Source organism: Chondrus crispus, genomic scaffold, assembly GCF_000350225.1.
Source record: "Chondrus crispus Stackhouse genomic scaffold, scaffold_110, whole genome shotgun sequence".
NCBI lineage: Eukaryota > Rhodophyta > Florideophyceae > Gigartinales > Gigartinaceae > Chondrus > Chondrus crispus.
The window spans coordinates 1-23017 of record NW_005178956.1 but is presented as its reverse complement, the minus strand read 5'-3'; the positions used below and the strand labels follow the sequence as shown (position 1 = coordinate 23017).

General features: G+C 51.7%; 2 protein-coding genes; one reads left to right on the top strand and one right to left on the bottom strand.

The window, feature by feature from the left end:
- The first annotated feature begins 10215 nt into the window (after positions 1-10215).
- On the top strand, positions 10216-10881 carry CHC_T00001737001 (hypothetical protein). The gene has a single exon (XM_005712660.1). It carries the CDS (start codon positions 10216-10218, stop codon positions 10879-10881), a length of 666 nt encoding a protein of 221 aa, XP_005712717.1.
- A 553-nt stretch (positions 10882-11434) lies between these two features.
- Positions 11435-13179, bottom strand: CHC_T00001736001 (hypothetical protein). XM_005712659.1 is given in 2 exon segments: positions 11435-12237; positions 12238-13179. 1 exon segment carries the CDS (start codon positions 13177-13179, stop codon positions 12238-12240), a length of 942 nt encoding a protein of 313 aa, XP_005712716.1. The 3' UTR covers positions 11435-12237.
- Positions 13180-23017: the final 9838 nt, after the last annotated feature.

Here is a 23017-nt window from a genome sequence, read left to right as displayed (position 1 = left end):
GCATGCCAACCAAAGTAATGAAACAACCATCTTTTCTGTTTTGCAAAGGCCGGATTGGTGCCTATGTGACCTCGCAGACGCTTTCCAGCATGCTGTGCTTTGAATCAACATGATAGTGTCCTGTTTATGAAATTGTTGTACCCCGAAAGAAGCATTTAGTTTCAAAAAAAGAGAGTTAACGGCTCAAAGCTTTGAGTAGAACGGTTGCTCTGAACAGGAGAGACAGGGTTTTGATGGTGCTTACAGCTTCAATGTCTGGATTTCGGTATTACTATCGGATTGCGTGATGGTAGCACTCTATGAAGCTAATACTTCAATGAAGCTAAGCCGCATACAAGACCCTACTCGAAAAGAAAAGAAACCAGAGAATATTGATATCGGTTCTAAATTTTCAGCGAAACCAGGTTGTCGAAACATTGAGTAGTACCCAGTCCGTTTCAAAACAAAACGGCAGAGCCATAGTACCGAACATCTAAAGCTCTCGATCTTTGAAATACTGTGAAAATTCAAGGGATTAATAACAGTGAGAGTCTATTCGACTGTTGTGCATGCAGGCTTCCCCAATCTCTAGAATGAAAATAAATACACGTACGGATTAATACATAGAAGCTGGGACAACCGCATATGCGTGCAATATCGATGCCTATCATTCTCCCGCTAGACATTGACGTGAAGGCCCGGTATCGACTAGCTTCAGCTACTACCTCTCTTTGCAAGATGGCCTGGTACTTATTTTCAGTTTCTCGACGACAACAGGTTCAGGCTTCTAAACGCTGCGAGGACCTTTCCAAATTGGGAGAAATAAATCAAAGTTGGCAATCCACTACGTATGCTGTACCAGTTGAACAGAATCGCTTTTGGGAATGAGTGGCAGCGGGCATTCACGCAGCTTTGCATGCAATCATGTGATTGCAGTTGTTGGTGAAGTGGTATTCGCATGGATAGGCGTGAATCTGGCTTGTTAGAAGTATTACGAGTTTGCGAAATAGAATTGTATTCATTGTAGGACATCCACAGCCTGAATTGCAACGAGTACAAACATGTAATTTTTTTGGAGCTCGTCCGCACCGACGGTTCCTGAGCAATGGTCCTGTTTATAGAGGGCTGAGTTGTTAGAGATATGATTTACCGAAACTCGTTGATTTCCTAATGTTAAAAGTGACCGTTGACTTGGGAAGAAGAAAATAAACATGGAGAACTAAAGACTTTCATTTCTACGATGTTTGTCAAGCAGGAAAATTGAGAGAAGGCGTCTGGGCCTCATCGAAGACATAGCGCAGTGGCCTATCCACAGAGAACTTACCGTGGGTGTGCTCTGCTCCTTTTAGGAAAAAATCTTTAAGGTTGCCAGGATGAGGATGAAAAAGGAGAAGAAAGGCTGGCGATAAAAACTATATGAAATTGACAGCTACTTTTGAGATGGATCTAATTTAGAGAATCGAGCTACTCTGCACTAGATCGAAAACAAAAGAACATGAGGGCTGTCGGGAGGGATATCCAGGCCAAACCCCAGGACAAACCCCAAGACATACCCCAAGACATACCTCGGGACATACCCTGAGACATCACCCAAATCTGTAGTTTAATAATTGGTCTGCATGTGTACCACGTGTACACGATAGAAATCTCCCGACAAAAGGCATTTATTCCGTCAAGTGAAGGCCGTCTTTTCTTGTCTATAAGAGGGAGGACATCACCACGAGAAAATAAGGGGGAGGGGGGAACAGGACGTAGAACATAATAAAATTCTCTTCTTTGTTCTTTTTCCCTCCCCCTACGCGCGCAGCTCTCAAACACTGCCAACAAGAGCATTGCAAGAGGGCACACTGATTGGATTCGTTGTACAGTCAACCACACCGAGTAGCGCACCCCCATGAAAGGTTTCAACAACATGCAATACTCGCATCTTGCACTAATGAATGGGGTCACACAAAATACTCGTTTACAAGAGTCTGGCGCTGTGGCAACCGGCGGGTTCGAAGTTCCTCGCGAGCGAGCGTTGACGACGTCGTCGGGTGAGGGAGGCGCGCGCGTCGGGAGGAAGCGAGGACGAGGGTCTCTCTGTAGGGCGGCCCCGTTGGCGATGCTCCCCGATCCGATGATCCCTTCCTCTGGGGATCTGCCGGGGGCTGCCTTTATTATCGCAAGGCTAACTGTCGCCCGCGGTAGTGGCATTTCGCTTCGCTCTTGAAACAAAAGGCTGGCAGGGGCCGTTCTCCGTCTCACAGCACTGGGCCCTTGGCTGGGCCACCGATGTGCCTCACACGACAGAGCCCTCCCCCGCACTACACCTCGGGCCTTCACGCATCCGGTCGCCCCGAGTAGACCAGAGCGCCCCTGCTCGAGAGGCGCGTCGACCGGATGCGATCGACAAAGAGCCGCAGCGCGACGCAGGACGGTACAGCGCCCCAGAAGTTCTAAAGTACCTACGCAAAGAAGTTCTATTGAAAAGAGGCCTGCGCGAGCGCTCGTCGCTTGAGACTTCTGTCGCCGCTGGTGTGCAAGAAGTCCTCAAGCATGCCCAGCAGGTCCTCAGTCAGGTTGGACAGCGGCTCCCACGTGTGATCCACTTCGTCAGGCAAACCTTCCCATTGAACCTTCACTAAAATTTCCCTCTTATCTTCCCTTATCCCTGCGAGAGAACTGGCGACCTGATAGTCACGGTCCAGGCTAGCGGAAGCCTCGATGAGCTTTTGCGAGGCCGGGGTTCCTTGCAAACTTGGTCTATATGGTAACATTCTTAGGGCATGAACTACTTCCCGCTTTCCGTGAAGCAGGTTCTCGATTTCGTAGGTCCATTTTGACAGCGACTTCCGTCAATCGACGGGGTCCCCGCCATTCGAACTGTAGCTTATGGCCGTCGGGACGCGTCTGACGAACTAGCACATAGTCGCCAACCACAAAAGAAGGGCGTACAATACCCGTCTTTTCGTTGTGCGCGTCGACGCGGCGCTTGCGGGAGGCAGATGTTAACTCCAGCACTTTGCGGTGCATGGAATCCGCCGCGTGTTGTAGGAGTGCAATGCCAATTAGTGTTTTGGTGTTCAATTCATCACGCGCAATTACCGTTGGATATTCTGATATTAGCATTGCGCGAAGCAGGGGACGGACTGGTCTGTGTCCTGTGAAAACTTCAAGCGGAGTCCGGTACACCCGCTTGACATTCGCATCCCGCAATCCCAACCTGGTTAACGGGGCGTGATTCAGCACGCTTTGCATGCATTCCGTTATTCCTGGCCAATCCGTAGGGCTTAGATTCCATTCACTGAGGAGGGCTTTACAAGCGCGAAGCACCTCGCGAAACATCCGTTCGACGGACCCGTTTGCCCAGGGGCAGTATGCAGTAACAAAATGGTGGTGGGACCGCGCCTCCTAGACTAGAGACTTGAGAAGCTCATTTTTAAAATGAGAACCCTGGTCTGTGACCAAGTAATCCATAGAACCAAAGCAGCCTATCCATGTACCGAGTGCATCAGCTGCATTTTCGGCACTACAGCTATCGGTAGGCCAAAGCCAAGTGTACGACAATAGGTCGTCCCGGATAATTAGGATGTAACGTTTGCGATCTGTACCCTTTTCCATGTACAAGTAATCTAGATGCAGAACCTCGTTTGGGCGTGACCCATGTAAAGCCGTACGCAGGGGACGTGGTACGGTTTTCCCACCGCGCGTAACAATACAGTGTAGACAACCCCGCACTAGCGCCGCAGTGTCCTGATGCAAACATGTCCACCAAAACGCCTCCCGTAAAATACTCGCCGTGGCATCAACCCCCCGATGTCCAACCGTACCCGAGTGAGCAGTAACAAGGAGCTGGAGTTGGGAGCTCAAGGGCATTCTCCGGGATCCATATGCGGCCGTGGTGCTTCCATAAATTGTCACTTGTGTCTCTCACTAGGTGTGGGGGGCGGGAGGGCGCGCGGTCCTGTGCACTGCGAATTGATGAAGGCGTTGGCCAGTCGAAATCTTCGGGGGAAGGAATGACCTGTCGCGCGTCCTGGAGGAGCATGCTCGCTACAGTACGCAGTTGAGTTCCATCTCGGCGGTAGCCCCTTGTCCATCTTGTCATAATGTCTGCAAAGACATTGTCTGTACCACACACGTGCTCGATGACGTAAGGGAAGCGAGATAGGTAGAGTGCCCACCATTGCACTTTTGATACGATGTGGCGACCTAGGGCAAGTTCCAAAGCGAGCGGAGCAAACACGAAGAGTAGGTTTCAGTGATCGGTGTAGATGTGCGTCTGCTTTTGGGCTTGCAGCATATAGTCCATTTTCATGAAAGTTTGGAAAATGGCATACCCCTCCTTTTCGAAAGTCGTCCAGTCCTTTTGTGCTTTCTTAAAAGCCGAACCTAGAAAAGCGAAAGTGTCGTGCTGCTGTTCTCCAACCGGCAGTTTTAGCTGCTCCTCCGTGGTCTGGGTGACCGCCCCAGCCCAAAAGCGCTCAGACGCGTCCGTGAAGACGCACAGAATCTTGCTGGGATCGGGGTAAGCCAACGTAACAGCCGAGCGCAGGGCACTCTGCAGATCCTCGAAGGCGCGTGTGTGGGTTAGGCCCCAACCGAGAGGGCCTAGTTGAAGGTGCCGAATTGACCGCGTGGTCCGCCTTCCAGAGTCGACGTAGGCCTTTTCCAGAAGAGAAGTGAGGGTAGATGCCCTCTGCACAAATTGTGGGATGCCCAATGCCATCCATTTGCAGCAATTCAGAAACTGCGATAGTTCGTCAGCGGTCACAGGCAGGTGCATGTCTTTCAATCCAGATATATTGGAGGGGTCAATCTTGTACCCATCGCCAGACACGAGGCGGCCACACCATTTGATCTCCCGCGCGAAAAGAACGCACTTTCGAGCTGACAAATATAAGCTCCTGTGTTGGCATATGGAAAAAAATTTCTCGAGACAGTCGAGCAGTTCGGTCTCCGTCGTAGCATTGAGGTTAAAATCATCAAGCCATGCTTTCATATTGGCGCGAAGATCAGCGAACGGGGGCTCAATGGAGAGTTAGAAGTGGGCTGTTGCGTTTGCGAGTCCCGGTAGGACGCGCTTTGAAGCAACGACTCCACGTGGTGTGACGATTCCACAAGCACTGTACGAGTTGGGGTGCAGTGGCAACTGCCAGTAGCTTGAGAGAAAGTCCAGGCAGGCGAAGCACTTGCTTGTCGCAAAGTCGTTGACTTCAGCCTCGAGGTGAGGCATAGGCCAAGCATCTTTTGTCGTTGCAGCGTTGACCGGACGGAGATCAACGGCAAGACGCATTCCTGCCTTACAATTCTGCTTGGGGACCAGTAGTGGAGCAGACTGCCAATCAGCCATTGGCATGTCGACAACAAATTCAAGATCGCGAAGCTTGTCGACATATTTCTCCAGGAAGGCGCGTTGGTCTGGAGAGTATCGTCGAGGCTTGACCTTTACTGCCCGCCGGCTTGGTTCGAGCCGGATTTCCGTTGGAGGGACGTCGGCTGGTCGGGACTTGCCCAGCCGAATTCGAAAATCGCCTTGTGACGTTCCACAAGGGTAGAGAGGCGGCGTGCTCCTTCCTCTGTCATGCCGTTCTTGCGCGCTTTATCTATCATACCGGCAAGTGCGGCATCTCGATCTTCGTCTGGGTCGTCCCCTAGGTCGATGTACACGTCAGCATCATCCAACCCATCTGCCTCATCCCTACCCTGGCTGTGGAATGTGAAGTTGGATTCGAGCCTTCTTTGTGCCATTATTCCATGAATTGAGGAAGAGTTGCCTGCGCAATGGTCATTTTCGAGACCTTGGCGGCCGAAAAGGGCCGGCACGTCAACTACGGAGCCAAGTTTGTCACGTGCGGCGGCCATGAGGACGCGATTGTCCATGCCTAGAGCGGCGAGTAGATGGCGTCCCAGGTAAGCGTGCGTCATGGGGGCGTCGCTGACGAGCCACTTCACTCTCCGGAGAATGAGGCGCTCGCCGTGACGGATACGTAACTCGACATCGAGCTCGACCTCGCGTGAACATTCCAAAGGAGCGGCGAAGGCATGCGCATTGGCGAAATGCATGGGCTCGACTAGACGCCGCACCCGAATTTGCGGGTCGGAGGCGCGGATGAGATCTAGAAGCGAGGAAGGAAGCACTGTAATATCAGACCCTGAGTCGGCCATAACAGCCGCATTGACAGCCCCGTTGCAAAAAGAGGCGGAGAAAAGGGAGGAGTTCTGATGAATGCCGGGTCGTTCGATCTGTCTAACACCACCGCGAGTGCGCCGTTGGAAGTTTCCGGCCTTCTCTGCGTCTTGGTTTCGTGCCCGCTTGGCGTCGTGGTACTGCTTCCTATACCGCCTTTTCTCTTCCTGTGAGAAGGTAGGGCAATCATTCACGAAGTGCTTGCCGCTGCAGGTTGGATTGAGGCAATCCGGGGGTTATCGTTCTCTTTTGTTCGCCGAGAAGTCTGATCGCATTGGATCTGCCTCCCGCATGTGCTTCCGGTAATTTTCATGTGGGCGGCCAAAACGAGAACGCGGAACACTCGGGGCCACGCGTTGCTTGCTGCGCGCAGTTCGAATGCCCTCATTGCCAGAGTCCGTGTCCTCATCCTTACTACAGAACTGGTATCTAGTGGCCACGTCATGGCGATCAAGTGCCTGGGCTTCCTTACCCAGCTCCTGCACAAATGCGCGGAAATCTCTACCGAATCCTTCTTCCTTCATTAGGCGAAGTGTAAGCTTCATGCGAGCTCTGAGCTGAGGAAGAGAGATCCGTGTCATTATGTGCTGCACAGCAAGCCTCGGTTGCTTGCTGACAAACTCGTCATAACCGCACTTCTGGAGCGTAGAGGTGTACTTTAAGCACAGCCTCCAGACTTGTCGCTCCAGAGTGCATGCTGTGCCACGCCTCTCCATGGAAACGTGGCGTAGCTCGCGTTCCAGAAACGCAAGATCGTAGTCGGAGGGGAGGACCTTGGCGTGCTTCTCGACGCAGTCCTTCAGGTCCTGTTCTGTGATGTCATCAGTATCCGATGCTGGCACCCATCCAGCGACTACGACAAGCTCAAGGATGGCCTTCGAAATGGAGTTGCGGTAGGAGGTCAGGGGCATCTTCACTGTACAGTCAGCGTTTTTCTCTTCAACCCAGCGTTCGTAGACCTCTCTTCTCCGAGCAAACAAAACGAAGTCCGATGTAGATATGTCTGTGAGACGGGGTGCCTCAACGTACTCCACGATTGTCTGCTTCACGCTACCAGACGGCCTAGAATCAGATTGATTGCGGTCCATATCCCTCGGCCTCTTCCGAGTTGGACAGCTCACGCAAGGAATTTCTCACCGCGGTCCTAATCACGCGAGTAATTACTGTGGCAACCGGCGGGTTTGAAGTTCCTCGCGAGCGAGCGTGGACGACGTCGTCGGGTGAGGGAGGCGCGCGCGTCGGGAGGAAGCGAGGACGAGGGTTTCTCTGAAGGGCAGCTCCGTTGGCGATGCTCCCCGATCCGATGATCCCCTCCTCTGGGGATCTGTCGGGGGCGGCCTTTATTATCGCAAGGCTAACTGTCGCGCGCGGTAGTGGCATTTCGCTTCGCTCTTGAAACAAAAGGCTGGCAGGGGCCGTTCTCCGTCTCACAGCACTGAGCCCTTGGCCGGGCCACCGATGTGCCTCACACGACAGAGCCCTCCCCCGCACTACACCTCGGGCCTTCACGCATCCGGTCGCCCCGAGTAGGCCAGAGCGCCCCTGCCCGCGAGGCGCGTCGACCGGATGCGATCGACGAAGAGCCACAGCGCGACGCAGGACGGTACAGAGCCTCTAGGAACGACTCTGCTCACGGTGCGCAGTTAGAAACTCGCGCTTTGCACGGTGCAAACGGCATACTGCATCCTCGATACCCGAATTGTTCACCATTTCCTCCACTCTCGTAAAGCAGGCAATTACTTCCTCAAAACCTGGAATAACACACTCATTTGATTCTATCCCTTTGGTTCCATCTGCACTCGTCTTTTCATGCTGTGTTGTGGTTGTGTCGGTGCCCTTGCGTGTCACTGGAGTAAGACGGAGAGGATCTGTGGGGTCTGTTGGAAAGGATGATCCGTTTCCTGTTGGGCATCTTCGTGGCCGCGTCCCCGTCTAGGACAGGTGTCTAACAGCAATGCAAGGTATGAGAACCTGTGTTCACCGAAAAACCCCTGCATTACTCACTCGTGGAATTACTCAATTCGGCACTATTGGGCGAGTCCTCTCTGTAGGGTTCTTTCGTACAGTACAGATAGTACTCTCTTTACGAACTTACAGTGTATAGCTCCTCCTCCCTCTAAGCACGAACAATCTGCTCACATGTAGAATGGTGGTGCACTTATCATGTCCTACGCATTCAAACTCAGTTCGATCGGCGCGGCTCGTGCGCTACCTAGAAAACTCTACAACAGCAGATACTGTACTAGTGTCCTGTCATCATCCCTGGTTCTACTTCTCGTTTTCGTGCGCCTCCCTTGCTGCCTCCGCTCCATTCCTTACCCACTCACGCACTGCCGTTCTCCTCCTTGTGTGTGCGCGCCCCTCATATCCGCGTGCTATCCCAACAGAGTCCCAACAGACAAGCGTCGAGCGATGCGTGTGCAACCAGTGGGTAAGCGTCACGAGAGCGCGGAGTAGAATGGGCACAGTACAGTACAAAGGCAAATATATGGTACAGTACATGCTTTGTAGTGATGTTTATGCGGTACAGTAGTGAACAAGTCGTGAGACTCCACACAGGGCGAGGAGCACACGTTGAGGGTAAACGAAAGGACATTGCTCTATGTACAGTATTGATGAAGCCAAGGTCCTGCGGCGAGGAACAAGCGGTTTTGTGCGACGTCATGGAAATATGGAAATATGGGCAGCTTTCTGAAGCAAATTACAGTGTTATTTTCTGGATGCACTCATTATTGGGTGCATCCAGAAAATAGCACTCTATGCAGTCGTCTTCTCTCCGACCACGTTTGGGTGACCTGGCGCAAATGTTGCCCAGCCGCTCATTGGATGATTTCTTTTAAATTTGAATATCACGGCGATCTAACAAAGGCTCAACCCTACAGTATGAGTCCCGCTTCTTCCTTCGCACCAGAGAATGGAGGGATAGAATGGAGGGACATTCGGGTCTCATGTGTGCTCAATCAGCAAACCGGTGGAGAAATTATCTTTTGTACTGCACTGTACCGCACCATTCTGTACATTAGCCGTGTCTACAGAAAACACAAAGGGGCATACATGGGCGACTACTGTACTTTCTCACCAGAGTCGCAAAAGTCCACACCGCATCATCAACAGCTGCAGATATCACTCCGTAGTTGATCATCCACTTATTTCCACCTCCATTTGGACTCTCCCTTCCTCAAGTTGCTGAACACTCGTACAGTAGTATTCTGTAATACAGTATTGTCAGTTGTATCGTCATCCACATAGTACAGAGTAGTATTGTATGAGCAAAGTAACGGATGGCCTCTCTAACCAATCTTCCCGTTCTCTCCACCGCGCTACATTTGAGTTTCTCGCACCTGCACAAGTCACTTTGCGCACATGTGATGCGCCTACTATTATGCGATCATCAACTCGCTCTCTCATCGTCCATCACATGCCCCCGGTGCGTCCGTACGGTTTCAAAATGCAGGAGGAGGCTCTCGCTTCTGCAACATCCACCCCATACAGCATCACTTTGTTACTGTACGTACTGCACAAGTGAAACTTGCATGGAGCGTCCGCACCATCCTACAATAGGTAATTGTAGAATCTCCAATCCCTTCTGTGGCCCTCACATCCTATATCTCTGGTACGGATTGTACGGATAAAGAGGAGTATGTTGACTTTTACTCATACTGTGCGATACTGCAACATCACCCACCGTTAGATATACCCGCAGGCCTCTCTCACGACGACTGGCGCCTCTCTCGAGGTATACCGCTCCCGTCTACCCCACGATTGCCACTATTCCCTGGCGTTTCTTCTTCATACCAATCTCGCCACGCTTCTTTCTCTCTTTCGATTCCTTCTCTCACAGCCGACGTGGCAAACACCTCATCACCTCTCGCCCGTCTCTAAATCACTCACACTTGTCGCCCTCCGCCTGCATCCTTAACCAAGCTCAGGGTTAGGGGCTCCAGACTACTATATATATGTGTATGTATCTGACTACGCCCACTACAATCCCTTCTCGTCTCAGCACCCAAGCAGTACTCCTCCCAACCACCTGATCAAAACAACTGCGCAAACAAGCCGCCACCATGAAAGTCACCCTTCTCCTCCTCGCGACGCTGCTTCTGACGGCCTCCGCGCGCACGATCAACGTGGTAGGCGAAGGCAGCGCCAGCGCCGTCCCGGACCTAGCCACGATAGATGCGGGCGTGACGACGACGGCTACTACTGCAGCAGCCGCGCTGTCGGAGAATAGCCGCAAGTTTTCGCGCGTGGTCGCCGCCCTGAAGGAGCGAGGCATCGCGGACACAGACGTGCAGACGTCATCCTTCGACGTGTTCCAGGACACTCGCGGGCGTCGGGAGAACAGGACGCGCGTGTACACCGTGTCCAACTCTATCTCGATCAAGGTGCGCGATGTGGATGCCGTCGGCGGGGTGCTCGACGCGCTGGTGCTCGCCGGGAGTAACGAGATTAATGGGGTCACGTTCGGGTTGGAGGACTCACAGATGACGAAGGACAAGGCCAGGAGGCTCGCCGTGGCCGACGCGAAGAGGAAGGCAATGTTGTTCGCAGAGAACGCCGGCGTGGAGCTGGGGAAGGTGCTCGCGATTAGCGAAACTGCGATACAGGCGCCGCGGGAGAATCAATTCGTGGGTGCGTTGGCGTTTGGACCCCCGGATGATACGTTCGTGTCGGGCGGAGAGCTCGATGTTCAGGTGAAGGTGTTTGTGCTGTTTGATATTGCGGAGTAGGTGGTGGTAGGTTCGTGGTCGCTCGCGCGGGAATTGGTTCAGGGGCGGATGCTTGGGTAGAATGTCGTCGATGCGGCGCATACAGAAACAGAAACAGATGATGAGGTTCAGATAATGTCTCTGCAAGCACGACGCAAGCAAGGTCCTTCGCAAAACCGTGCCGCCCACTGTCCTGCATGGCATCACGCGACCTGTTCCATGAACAGGTGTACACGAGGTGCACTTGTCAGCGCATCAGCGACGACGCAGCGCCCCGCGCGCAGACGGACTAAAGTAGAGGGAAAGGAGAAAGAGAAATAATAAAGGAGTGGGTTCGTGCCTTGTGCTATCGCACTGCTCTCGATGTCGAGTGGTCTGTGTAGATGGAACCCTCATACATTGCATGCGGGTCAGCTGTGCAAGAAGTTTTCGCCGTTCTTTCGCACAGAAGACAGAACTCCACTACTGCGAAGTTTTGAGGGGTACGTTGAGCAGACAAAAAAAGGTAAACATCACATTTTTCCCGAACTTATTACATTTGTTAAGAGCATCACCACCGGAAGGTGATCAAATGACCAAACAAGAACACTTGGCACTTTTTTTCTAGAACTCAATTGGCTGGTGGGAATTTGGTGATTTGCTTCTTTGGTTATTTGATATTTCAAAAAGGACGGCCCCACCGGTCAGAACCAAATACTGTGTAGTACGCTCTTACTGACCCTCGTACTCACCCGTGTCCCCTCCTACGAGGAGTCGCAGTGACGGACTCTGAAGACGTTAACGGAACCGAAGCTGAACGTGTTGGGGTCCCATAGATGGAAGGATCCAGGGAAGAGGGGGGTAGCGAGCCTGAAAAGGGGGAACTCATTTTGTCATCACCGAGCTTGCGCTTGATGACCAACAGGGGGGATGCTCTCAGAGATGCCTTCACCGACCAGTGCGGAGCATCCCTACCGGAAAACAATAAAATCCGTGCTGGTCTTGTGGCATTTGAAGAGGAGAGATGGCGGGAGACTGCCGCTTGTTTTGCCACGAAACCCCTTCGTCATGTTTTTTGGAGGGAAGTCTTTTTGTCTGACCAGTGAGCCTTGGACAACTGGATTGTCTAGGGTACTAAATACGGAGAAGCGGAACCTAATTCTTGATATTTGGTTCCGATATTTGCCTCGGAACCAAAAATTTACTGATTTGGTCGGACCGGTGGGCATGACAATCGACATCAAATCATCAAATTTTGGTTATTTGGTTATTTGCTTCTACCGGTGGTGATGCTCTAACTGCTTGTGCAGTCACTTGAACATAAACTCGCAGTCCATCATTTAGTTAACGATAATATCACACAGGCAGCAGCTCTGCCACAATCCATTCTTATACAATTCACAACCACTTCTTAATAGCCCGGCCGATTCTGCCAGGGGTCGACTCCTGTAGGAAATGAAACCCCGGAACCGTAACTTCCGTCAGCATAGGCCACTTCCGCACAATCGGCCTGGAAAAACGTGAAAGGCCGCCCGGCTTGGCGTTAATGAACAACTTCCTAATCTTTGCCTTCTCGAGCCACCTTGAGTACGCACCGATCAGTGCGGTGACATCCGCCGGCTTACCACGGATGGGAACCTGCCTCGGCCACGTCAGCATTGGCCTACGCGACTCTCCCGGTTTCAAATACGGCCTGCGATACACCGCTTTATCCTTTTCGCTGAAATTGCCTGTATCAAAGAGGACATCCTCGAGGAAGAAATTCTCCTGCAGCACCAGTTTCTCGCCCGCCGGGCTCCTCAAGCGGCGGAAGAAGTCCTCTCCGCCGTCTGGAAGCTCGTCGAGCGAGGGAAAGGGGGCGACAAACGCCTCGAAGAACACGATGGCCTTGACTGCGTTGGGATTTTTGCGGTTGTAGTAGGCCCACAGAAATCCGAGAGCAGAACCCCAGTCATGGATGACCAGGGTGACGCGCTCCTTCACACCGATGGCCTCGAGCAGCGCGAAGAGGTAGTTGCTGTGCTCGACGAAAGTGTAGCGGTTTGGGCCGCTGTTGTCGAGCTTGTCGGAATCGCCCATGCCGATTAAATCCGGGGCGATGAGACGCCCTTTGCCTTCGAGGAAGGGCATGATATTGCGCCACAGGTACGAGGAGGTCGGGTTGCCGTGCAGGAAGACAATGGGGTCGCCAGTGCCGACTTCCACGTAGGCCATGCGCTTACCGCTGATTGTGACATACTTTTTGCGGGTGAAACGGGACAGCCCAGAGTCGTGGCCTGGCTGCGCAAGGGAGCAGAGGCTGAGCGAGAGGAGGAGGAGAAGGGTGGTGAGTCGAAGCATAGTGGAAAAGTTATGGGCGCGCGAGGGGCTTTTGACGGGGTGATGGAGCCAACGTTGGGGAGCGGAAGAAGCTGCACGGGGGTTATATAGATGCGTCGCAGGTTGCCAGCGGTGCGTCGACGTATTTTCTTCTGCCAGACCCAAGATAGAATACAAGGGCAATGTGAAATGCCATAGTGACGAACGTTAGCATGGGCTGTCGACTATGTTTCAGGATATTGTACTGTGTCAAGACTTGATGAGATTTCTCGCACACGGGTTGGGTGCCATCATGTCGTTGCCATCGATTTAGATCGGTAGCTGTTTATCGCGAGCCAACGAGAGCGCCGCCGCTGTCATGGAATGGCCCTCAGGGCCATTCCATTCATCGTGATTGGCAATCATGCAATCACGCAATCACGCGATCACGACATTAATTTAACGTCTTTCTGCAAGTTGGAGCACAAGATTAATTTTAAGTCGATTGTTTATTTCTTTAATGAGCATGACCATTTTTTAGGAAACGTAATATAAACAACCAACCACAAGGGAGCAGCCACCATTTATTGACGTGATTGCGTGATTGCCAATCACGATGAATGGAATGGCCCTCAATCTCCAATCGCTCGCTCTTCACAATAGGTCTTTCTCGCAAAGACTGGGAAACTACGCAATGACAGGTGAGGTGTATATTGTTTGATTGGCATCAGATGGGACTAACGCTTACAATGCGCGACTGAGAATTTGGCAATTAATTAGCACAATTGTAGCCATTTATTTTTCGGGTTGGAAGTGATTCATTACAGAACTATTCAATGGCACTGTAGTCATTGCCTCATATATCAGCATCGGGGTCGCGATCTGGCATTCCAGCTCTGTGCAACTGCAGGGACATGCGCCTCGCACGCTTCCGACGATAGCGCTCCTGGGACTGCCGTCGGCGCTCTACTTGTTCCACACCGATGTGCACCTGGCGATTTTTCACACGCTGATATCGATCCAGGTCTTCCTGCCGAAGTGGATGCCAAGTAATGTGCAAATTAGTCAGCGCAGCACATAGCTGAAAAATAGTATCGTAGCTGCTCTCAGACCACTTCCATTTGGTGGAGACAACCGCCCATAGACCACACGCCCTACCGAACCAGTTCTCTACAAGTATCCTGTCTGACGAGATTTTCCTGTTAAACCGCTCGTCATCGACCGACAGACAGGCATTCTGCGGTTTCTTTTTTGGGCTGACTAAGCGAAAAATCTCTGCTCCGCCCTGGTACCCCTTGTCGGCCAAAATCGCCCATTGCCTTGGATACTCACCTGCCAACAATCCAAGATCTGTTACATGTCTGTCACTTCTCGCCTTCCTCACATTCACGTCGTGAAAAGCCCTGTTTTCTTTAAAAATTTCAAGGTCTGACACTGACCCGGGCACATGCTCTGAACAGCCGATAGCTCAACCATTTGGGAGAACTGAAACCTCCACCTTGTAGCCGTAGAGCTTATGTTTTCCGGAGAAAAACTTTTTTCCCTCCTGCATGTTGCCACTAGGCCGGTTGCACATCTGAAAAGTGACATCTACAGCGTAGCAAGCGAACGAAAAGTGCTTGAAAGTAGACTTTTCTTTCAGCATTTCAGTCATGGAGTACAGCTCCCCATTTTGAGCGACAAGTGTATCATACAGGTGCGTAGAAAGCGTGTTCACGAAGCGCATTATGAGTCTTTCGAAGGTGGGACCCTTCAGGGAAAAGAGATTTGCCAACAAATCCCACTGCCCGCCGTGTTTTAGGGTAGTGAGCGTCATAAACAAGACGTCCTTTGCCGAATGCGGTGACTTGCGCCCTCGACCACAATTGTAGTGGGTTGTGATAAAATCTCTGTAGTTTGCCCAAATGATTGTGAACTCCTCTGGATCAAAATTGATCATGCTGACAATTGCTCGCCCTCCGCCGCGCTCGTAGAACCGATCAAAGATCGGGCTGTCAGAGTCGCTTTCTTCATCTGAATCGGAGACGTCAGGCTGAACTGAGAATTTCTCAAGCTCGTTCTGACGCTCCACTGCAGCGTCAGCAAGAATTTGTAGAGCGTTGGCGGCGTCAGCTGAGGAATAATTCTGCATGTCGGTGTGCCGGAGTCAAGAGAGCAGACGCCGGAACAGATCAGAGGGGCAGGAGGGGGACAGAGGAGCGGGTCGGTGTTGCAGGGGGGATGGGGAAGCAGATCGTGGGAGCGAGAGGGGGGTGGAGGAGCGGATCGGGGGAGCGATTATGGGGTGGAGGAGCAGATCGGAGGGGCAGATGACAGATGGAGGAGCATGTGGGAGGGGCGGGTTTGGGGATTGTGGAGTGGATTGGGGGGCCAGGGGGGTGTGGCGGCTCCGATACGGGCGAAGTGGTTGTGTTATTGTCGAAAGACTTGGGCATTTGACAAAAGCCTCGGTCAGGGAATGGGGTGGCCTGAGGCTGCTCAATCGCAATAAGCTCATGAAGCTACCACGTAATTGTGGTCGTGCTGCCCCTTGCTGTAGAATAGCTGCGTACTGAATTATGGCACTGTAAATATGTACTGTTGGAAACGTATCCAATTGTGGATGTATTTTATTGATGATGATTGATTCTTACGGCTTATACCCCATAACTACGTGGAAGGCCTAATGAATCCTAGGCGCGTGATCTTATAGCCTGTTTGTAAAACGCAGTGTGCCAAACCCTCGCCAAACCCTCGAGCCTACAGTCAACTGGATATAACATGTTATCTCGCGATGGGGACGCGATCGTTACTCTCCAAGCCAACTGCGTGGAGCCAAGTGCCCAAGTGGCGAGTTTTTTTGCCTGTTTTCAGTCATAAAGCAAGGTTGTCTGTAAAATAACGCGTTGTTTTTTCCATTTGCCTACAAACTCGCTGGACGTACCCTTCCCCGGGGGCTTAATTTGGGGCGGGGTTTATTTTGGGACAGCGTTATTATTTACCTATGCCAAGCGTCCTTCTGGCACTTGAGACCCATCCAAAGCGCGCCAAGTGCTTCGTATCATGTTGAGGAATATCTTGAATTAAACTGCTTTCGAAAAAAGGCGGGTCGATCCGTGATAGGACTCTTCAAATAAAAAGGGAGTGCTAGAAATCGATAGATTGACCGCCATCAACCGCGGGATTGCCTCGAGATGCCTCTCTCGATGCGGCGTCAAACGCTTCTGGCGATCCGTAGACAGGTACGTGACCAAGATTTAACGGAGAGAAGAAAAAAAGCAGCCGAAATGATCCGCAAGAAGCATTCTGTCCGCCATTTTGCGGACATTTGTGGAATTTCAAAAGGAACTGCAGGACGCATTGCAACTAGTATTAACGCAAAATACCACCAGTCCCTTGCAAAGCTGCTTGACCCTGCTAACAATCGGCCTGGTAAAAAGACAGTATGGACACTTGAGGAGGCTGTAATGCTCAACGATAAAATAAAAAGTGCCGCTTTGCATGAGTTTTCGGTCGACAAGAACACAATGAAAGCCATTTTACAAAAATTGGCAGCTGATGGTAGGCCTGGATACAAGAACTCCACTCCCTCTGATGCTGCAAGAGGTACATATAGAGCCCTGAATCGTGATATAACCTATCGCAAAGCAGAAAACAAAGATGCTGCAAAGCATGGTGCGGAAAATCTTGAACATGTCAACACTTTTGCCAAATGTATGGCTGATGTCGAAAGAAGGCATCCCGGAATTTTTAACGATCCGAAAAGACTATGGAATATGGACGAAACGCACGTAGACGGGGAGTTCGGTCGTCGCATAAAAACCTTCACTAACGCAAGTTCTCACCACGGTGGATTTAAGTCGGTGCAAAGGGGTTCGGGGAAACACGTCACGGCGGTGCTCGCAGCCTCTGCCAGTGGACATATGGCACCACTTTTCTGTATTGCCGCGGGGAATTATATAATGGAAGATTGGATCAAACCGCTACCGCGAACCTTTTTAAACATGATAATGGGGCTCCACACTGTCTGGCGAAATCGGGGTGGTTGCCAAGCGAATTTGTGCTTCGGTGCACTCAAAATGGATCTATCGAGAAGCAGACGCTTCCAATGTTTATCGAGCATTTTGATAAATATGTGCGGCAGATCGTCCATCGAGACGTAGCAGTAGCGCTCTTTCTTGATGGACACTCCTCTCGCAATCGCATTGAATGGGTGGAGGAGGCACAGAAGCGCAACATTGAGGTGCTTCTGTTGCCAGCGAACACTACCTATTTCTTGCAGCCTTGTGACGACGAAATCAACAAAATGTTCCAAAGGGCAGTGAGAAAAACCAGGGATGATCTCATGGGAATGGCCGCCACGAATGTGCACGCGACTGGATTCAAGATAAAACTGGCGGTCGCTGGACACGAGGCAATTACTGCTCAGAACGTACGCGATTCATTTAACTACACTGGCATGTGGCCTGTAGATTATCGTTTCGCAACAGAATGAGGGAACGAAAAGGGGAAGTACAGAAAGTCGAAGAGAAGGTCCAGAGCATTACTAATGGAGGACCGGCAAATCGGTTGACCAGCGTCTGCCTTCGTCGCAGCGATGCGCGAACGTTTGAAGACATCAAGCGGATTGTAAGGAATGAGTCGCGGCCCAGTGCTTCCATTGAAGCGATATCGAGGGTTCTCAGGGAGAACCAAACAGTGAGTTCTATACTGCGGGGAATAAAGCCTGTGCTTACTGTGAGTGTGGCTAAGAGCACAAAGAAGGTTCTTGGATGTGGGGCACCCGCCGCTTGCTTGACAGTTGGGAGCCTCGTTCAGATTAGAAAGAAGTAGGAGGAGGCAGCACGGGCGGCGGCAAAAAATAAAGAGCTGCCGAAGGAGGAGCGCGCGAGGCAGAAGTTGTTGGATCAGAAAGAGCGAGTGCTTGCTCGCTTGGCAAGGGAAGAACTCAAAAAAAGTGAGCGATGGAGAAAGCGGGGAGGAGTGCTGGGAAGGGTCTGGTAAAGCGCGCAAAGGTTGCGAAGCAAGGCGTTGGCAGTATACTTGGCATTGATTCAGCTACGAGCAGTCCGCCAACAGGAAGTGATGGCGAGGCGGCGTTGCTGTTGATGAATATGGCGAGTTCTACATGAAATTGGGGATCTCCGCGCTGTCCCAATTTGAACCCTTTTTTGTTGGAAACGATCCGAGTAGGTCGGCGATTATGAGTCGTCATACAGTCACTCGTGGTTCTCCAATCATCTTCTTTAGGCGTGGACTTGATTGAACACGTTAGAACGCTGTCATCCGTGTAGTGCAATACGCACCTGAAAAGGGGGGTGAAAAGAAAGGAAAATATTTGGATGTGAAAAGTAGTCCGGGTTAGGGGACACACGTGTGAATAATTGCACGGTTTTAATTTCTAATTATTTTATTTTATTTAGTTAATTAATTGGCATTAATTTTGCTGACACTAGCTTAGATCTAGGATCTAGCGCCGTGAGCTACTGTACTGGCTCCGGCGGGGCGATATATACCTTAGCCCTCTGACCACCAAGTCAGTAAAGGTAACCCGAGTTGCCAGAGTTGAATATCGCCTTGGTCGAAGTCCGTCTTTCCCAAGACGCTTCCTTTTACCACAGATTACGTTATCCTTTGCGCTCGGGGGTTCCCTTTCCTTTTCCTTTATTTCACCTATCCTTTTCTATTTCTATCTCTATTTCTACTCCCTTATCTTGTGTTGGTTCCACAGTGCCTGATTGCGATCCGCATTGTGACGACTGGAGTCATCGGGCTCTTGTGTTGGTTCTTTTGTTTGTTGTTGGTGCCATCGGCTTTGGTTGCGAACGGACCGGTGTAGGTGTCTTGGCCATCGGGCGACACGTGGGTGTAGCGCTGCTACTTGTTTACGTCCAACGACGGAGGCTGTTGCGACGACGTCTCCCTCGAAGGTCCTGTTGTGTATACAGGACAATGTGGGTTCCATCGGATACAGGTTGCGACCGTTCCAGTGTCGGTACTTTGCCATCGGGCAGTACGGAGGTGTAGCGCTGCTACGTGTTTGCTAATTCCCGTCGGGCTGCGTTAGGACGCCCCCGTCGAAGACCTTATCAAGGGTATAAGGTGTAACAGGCGCTCCGCGAGCATTGGCTTTACGACCCATCGGGCCCGGCTTCCTAATCACCGCCCGGAACTCGCAGAGCAGCTGCCTGTACAAGACTCTACCACCATTCGTCCCGGGGCGCGCCTCTTCCTTTTGCCCCCCCTATCAGGGACTTGAGCTACTGTGGGCCGCAAACCCACTTGAAGGGAAAGGGAGAATCGGACACTCCGTAGGGCTGTGCCGTCGCCAACTCTTGTTGGTTGTTGTTTGTTGGTTGTGTTGTCCCTGGACCGTTGGACCCTGGTTCCGGCCTGACAGGCACATTGCACTACAATCCGTGTCCTTTGTTGACCTGTGGGATTCGTAACTGGAGAGAACTTTGGGGTCCAGTTGAAATCCGTCCCAAATATAGCCCCCCGGGAAGGGTAAAGTAAACCCGAGATTGAAAAATTCCACGAGTTTTACAGACCGACCTCCATCAAGGTACCCTTCGAAGGGCACCTGTCCGCAACAAACGCAAGTCTTGTACATCGTTGTGCCGCCCGACGGATCACGTGCATCTGCGCGAATACTCGCTGAAGCGAATATTGCAGCTCGCCACAAGGATAGAAAGGTTATCAGTCGAAAGGGCGATGTATTCCGTCGTCTTGACATGCCGAGGGGGGGCGGTTGGAGAGGACCGCTTTTTAGAAGCTTCTACTTGTTTATCTTTCGCAGTTGCTTCCACGGCATCTGTGGCAGATCCTGTCGCGCTTTGATCCGTTGATAGACTCTGCGCAGATGACGCGATACGGGCGTCCAGGACGCAAACCGGTACGACCCGTGCAGTCTGAGACTCGTTTGTGCTGATGAAAGAGCGGAAAACCTACTTCGTTTTCCTTCAAGACGGGTCGATCCGGCACTGCTGTGATCTGGCAGATGTGAAACTTGTGGAAAACTCACATGGCCCCAGTTTTCGGTATGCTGTGAGTTTTTGCCAAACGCGTTGTCTGCAAGATTTTTGCGTTTAGAAAATAAGAGCAAACACGCCGCCAAAACACGCGTTTTCGTGACTTTACGGACAACCCTACTGGTCGAAACAATTGTTCCGCAGGGAACTGAGTTGCAGTATCCTTAAGGGTACGTATTCCCTCCGTACTCGATGTACATCAGTGACTCATATGCAGTACCCACAAGGGTAATGCCATACCCATAAGGGTAGGGTAATGCCGTATGGTACTGCATATGAGTCACCGATGTACATCGAGTACGGAGGGAATCTCACGCGCGTAGCAAAAGTCGGTACAGTAGCAGTGATCGATTGGATCCACAAACGGCGACATTTTATTACTGCTGTAGTGCATACATGCGAACTGGTCGACAGATGACGTCACGCTTTCGTCTGCTTCGTGATGACCGCGTGCAAAACCGCCCGCCTTGTGTCCTCCGTAGAAACAGCCTAATGCTTCGACTTCCGACAAAACCCTATCTGGAGCACCACCATCGTAGTGTTGTGTGATGAATCGTAATCCTCATGGGGTCGTCTTTACTCGTCGTCGCCGTCTCGTGGGTCTAAGTACCGCGGATGACAGACTGTAATGCGGACAGTCTGTCCTTGTGGTCCGTGACGCGTGCACCCGTCAGTGTCTGATGAAGAGAGTTGCGGTCCGTCAGTCCCGGGGACGCTGACGGGTGCGCGTGAAAGTGGAGCTGGGGTGCGATCGCGGATCTAGGCTTCGGGGGTCATCGGGTTGGGTGATTTGGTATATCTCTCTTGAATCGGATCGGTCCGAGTGCCTGGGTGAAGAGGTCTTCCGGGTTGTGCGTGGACAGGATATGCTCTGCGACGATGTTTGCTCGTTGGATGTGGTGCTGTAAGTGGTGATGTCTCACATCTATGAGCTTGCGTTTGCGCGTGGGGGCTGAGTTTTCCGCGACTTGGATTGACGATTTGTTGTGAATAAAGATGGTCGTTGGATGCTTCTGTGCGTGGTGCATGTCGTGAAGCAGTCTTCGGAGCCATAGGGTCTGTTGTGCAGCGCATGAGGCTGCTATGTATTCGGCCTCGCACGTCGAGAACGCTACGACGTCTTGGGGTGACGACGTCCAGGCTATCGGTGCGTGGCCGACGGTGTGGATGATACTTGTGAGAGATTTGCGGCTTTTATCGTTAGCATAGTCGGCATTGCTGTACGTTCTCAGGCAGGCCGGTGATCGTGGGTGGTACGATATTGTTTTGCCTTTTGTGCCTTTGAGGTATCTGAGAAGCCACTTGAGCGCGTGCCAATTTGCCCGGTTAGGCTGCTTGCTGCGGCGCGTGAGACAGTTTGTAATGTGATACGCGTCTTATCTCGTGCTGTCGACGACGTATCGGAGTTCTCCGAGGATGGAGCGGTAATGGTTCGCTAGTGTAGGGGAAAGGGGTTCGGTCTGTTCGTCAATTTTTTGTTGGGTTTCTGCGGTGCCGGTGTGTTCTTGGGATTGCAGTCTGCCATATTATGTTTTTTGAGGAGGGTTTCGATTGTTTGCTGTTGCGAAATGTGTATGCTGCCCTGCTCGTCTCTGGTGATCAGCCATCCTAGGTATGTTGTGGAGAAGCCTAGATTTTTGATTTTGTATTTCCTTTTGAGTGTGGCAAGGAGATCTTCGATGAGAGTTTGGTCGGAGGCGGTGACCAGGAAGTCGTCCATACTTACAGTGACCAGTAGCGTACCTTTGGTTGTGTTGAGTGTAAAGAGGCATGGATCGCTGCTGCATTGCTGGTATCCCTGTGTGGTGAGGTGCTTCTGTAGTCCTGTGGTGTATTGATATCCGGCGGAGCGGCCGCCGTATAGGTTGCCAATGAGTTGACCGGCTTTGTGTTTGTGCTTCATGGTGCCATCGAAGCGGGGGTGCTGGCGTACATACACAAGGAATCGAGGATCGTGTTTCTCGTTTAAGTATGCTGCGGTGATGTCCATGTATTGGACTGGCCAACTGTGGGATGCCGCTAATGCGAGAAGTGTCCGTACTGATGTCTTCTCTGCCATGAAGGTGGATGTGCATTTGGGATGGAAGTGTTGTCTCGGTTGCATCCTGTCGCCTCTGATCGAACAGCGCGCTTTGCGTTTGGCGATTTTACCGTCCGCCGCATGCTTGTATCGGTATGTCATGGTAAGCGGGATGAGTTTTTCGTGGGGAGGTACTTGTTTGGATGGGATCCATTTGATGGTGCCCTGTTTGTCGAGCGTGTCTAGTTCTTCGTTGTGGGCGGCTGCCCATTGCTCCGCATCCGGGTACTGTTGGGCAGCTTTCATGTGGCGCGGTGCGGGCGTGGTGATGTCTACGGTGCGTGGCGGTGGCTGCTGGCGGGGTTGTTTGCTGGTTTTGTTCGCTGCTTTCCACCGCAGCGGCGCCGTTTTGAATGCGTTGCTGGTTGTGTAGGCTGGGTCTTGGTGCCGTCTGTAGGGTTTGAAGTCTATTGCCCGTATGGCACGGTATCTGGCGGTGTTGATTGTGATCTTCATGATGTGAGTTTTGGAGATGGAGTACATGTACCTGAGTGGTTCACTTCGGGGTTGCAGTTTTGTTTTGTGTGCATGTATCGGTGCTGTTCCGATTTGCCCGAATGCAAATATGCGGGCCATCCGCGGTTGGCTTCCATGCCACAGGCTCCAGGGGCTGGCTTTTTTTGCACTGTGTCTCATTATGTTGTATTTAAATGCGACGTCGCGCACTGCGTCCTCCCAAAATTGCGGTGGGAGTGACGCGTGGTGGAGTGCCGCTCTGGCACTTGTGAACAACGTTTTGTTGATCCTTTCTGCGATTGACTTCTCTTGTGGCTGATAGGGGGTGTTGGAA

What these genes read in the sequence shown, in the direction of transcription:
- CHC_T00001737001 (XM_005712660.1), top strand. Translation starts at nt 10,216, where the DNA reads ATGAAAGTCACCCTTCTCCTCCTCGCGACGCTGCTTCTGACGGCCTCC.
- CHC_T00001736001 (XM_005712659.1), bottom strand. Translation starts at nt 13,179, where the DNA reads ATGCTTCGACTCACCACCCTTCTCCTCCTCCTCTCGCTCAGCCTCTGC.